At 50.8% G+C, this 1,433-nt stretch overlaps 1 protein-coding gene across 1 annotated transcript; it reads left to right on the top strand.

Annotated features, from left to right (window-relative positions):
- The first annotated feature begins 224 nt into the window (after positions 1 to 224).
- Positions 225 to 1,190, top strand: LOC139720546 (uncharacterized). Its single transcript, XM_071631899.1, has one exon. It carries the CDS (start codon positions 225 to 227, stop codon positions 1,188 to 1,190), a length of 966 nt encoding a protein of 321 aa, XP_071488000.1.
- Positions 1,191 to 1,433: the final 243 nt, after the last annotated feature.

Genomic DNA, 1,433 nt, shown 5'->3' with positions numbered 1-1,433 from the left:
ACTATATAGGCTCATACTACATAGGTTGGCAATTTTGTGTTATGCTTACGTAATATGTATGTTGCTGTCTGTTAAGTTTGCAAATTATTCACGATTGTTTGTGGGCCTAATAGTTCGTATTCAGTAGCAAATTGCTGCGGCAGTGACCGATACCACATAACACTCCGGTCAGGACCTTGCGCCCTCGTTAGGCGATTTTATTCTTGCGTGAAGAGATTGTAACCATGGCTACCGAAAGTGCGGAGCAAACTCTATCCCCAGCGGCCTTGCCTGCAAAAGAGCCCGAGGAACGCTCACTCATAGGCACAGTTTCTATCAAATTGCCCCCATTTTGGGCAAACGACCCTCAAATTTGGTTCGCACAAGCGGAGGCACAGTTTAGCACGCGCGGCATTTCTAAAGAGGAGACAAAATACGCCTATGTTATCGCCGCATTGTCACCCGAAGTGGCGCAGGATGTGCGTGACTTAATTGTTAACCCACCGTCTGCCAACCAATATACCAAACTGAAACAAACTCTCATAGCACGAATGTCCGAATCTGAACAGCGCCGCGTTAAGCGACTCCTAACTGAGGAGGAACTTGGCGATCGTAAACCTTCTCAGCTGCTGCGGAGAATGGAGCAGCTGGTAGGCGATCAAACGCTAGAAAAGGGTATTCTGAAGCAGCTGTTTCTGCAAAGACTCCCCCAAAATGTCAGACTAATCTTAGCATCTACTTCTGACGCCCTAACTTTGCAGGAGTTGGCCGAGCTCGCGGATCGGATCGTTGATGCCCACGTACCGGGTGTCAATACAATGACAGCTAGCCCTCCGATAATAGCACCAGTAAGCAGTAGTGGGGGAAATTCGAGAGGGGTTACGCCTCCAGCGACGTTGGCACAGCTAACGAGCGAGCTTGCCGAAGTAAAGCGTGCGTTGATTGATCTGACGTTTAGCGTCAAAAAGATGCAGCAGCGGGGACGTAGTCGCAGCCGTAGCACGGCAGGCAGGGGCGCTAAGACCCCCTCGCAACACAACGGCCAGCACGGCCAGCAAAGCCAAGGAGCGAACGCTGCGGCGGCAGCGTCAAGTGATCAGCCCGGAGCTAATACACAGCAGCTATGCTTTTACCACTACCGATTTGGTGCAAACGCCCATCGATGCACTCAACCTTGTTCGTACAAGGGAAACGACGCGACCAGCGGGTAGGCGCGACGACCCCGACTGGTTCCCTTAGCAACAGTCGCCTCTTCTACGTCACTGACAACAATACGCAACAACAATTTTTGATTGACACTGGTGCCGCAGTGTCGGTGTTCCCACCCGGCAAACATGAGCGAAAGTATCCATCCTCTTATCACTTGCGAGCCGCAAACAGCTCCCAAATAGCCACATATGGCCAACGTTCATTAACATTAGATTTGGGTTTGCGCCGTAATTTTAGATGGATTT

Source organism: Diadema antillarum, unplaced genomic scaffold (genome assembly GCF_040938485.1).
Source record: "Diadema antillarum isolate AM-2024a unplaced genomic scaffold, OU_Dant_1.0 scf00000129, whole genome shotgun sequence".
Classification (NCBI taxonomy): Eukaryota; Metazoa; Echinodermata; class Echinoidea; order Diadematoida; family Diadematidae; genus Diadema; species Diadema antillarum.
This window is presented reverse-complemented; position numbering and strand designations above follow the sequence as displayed.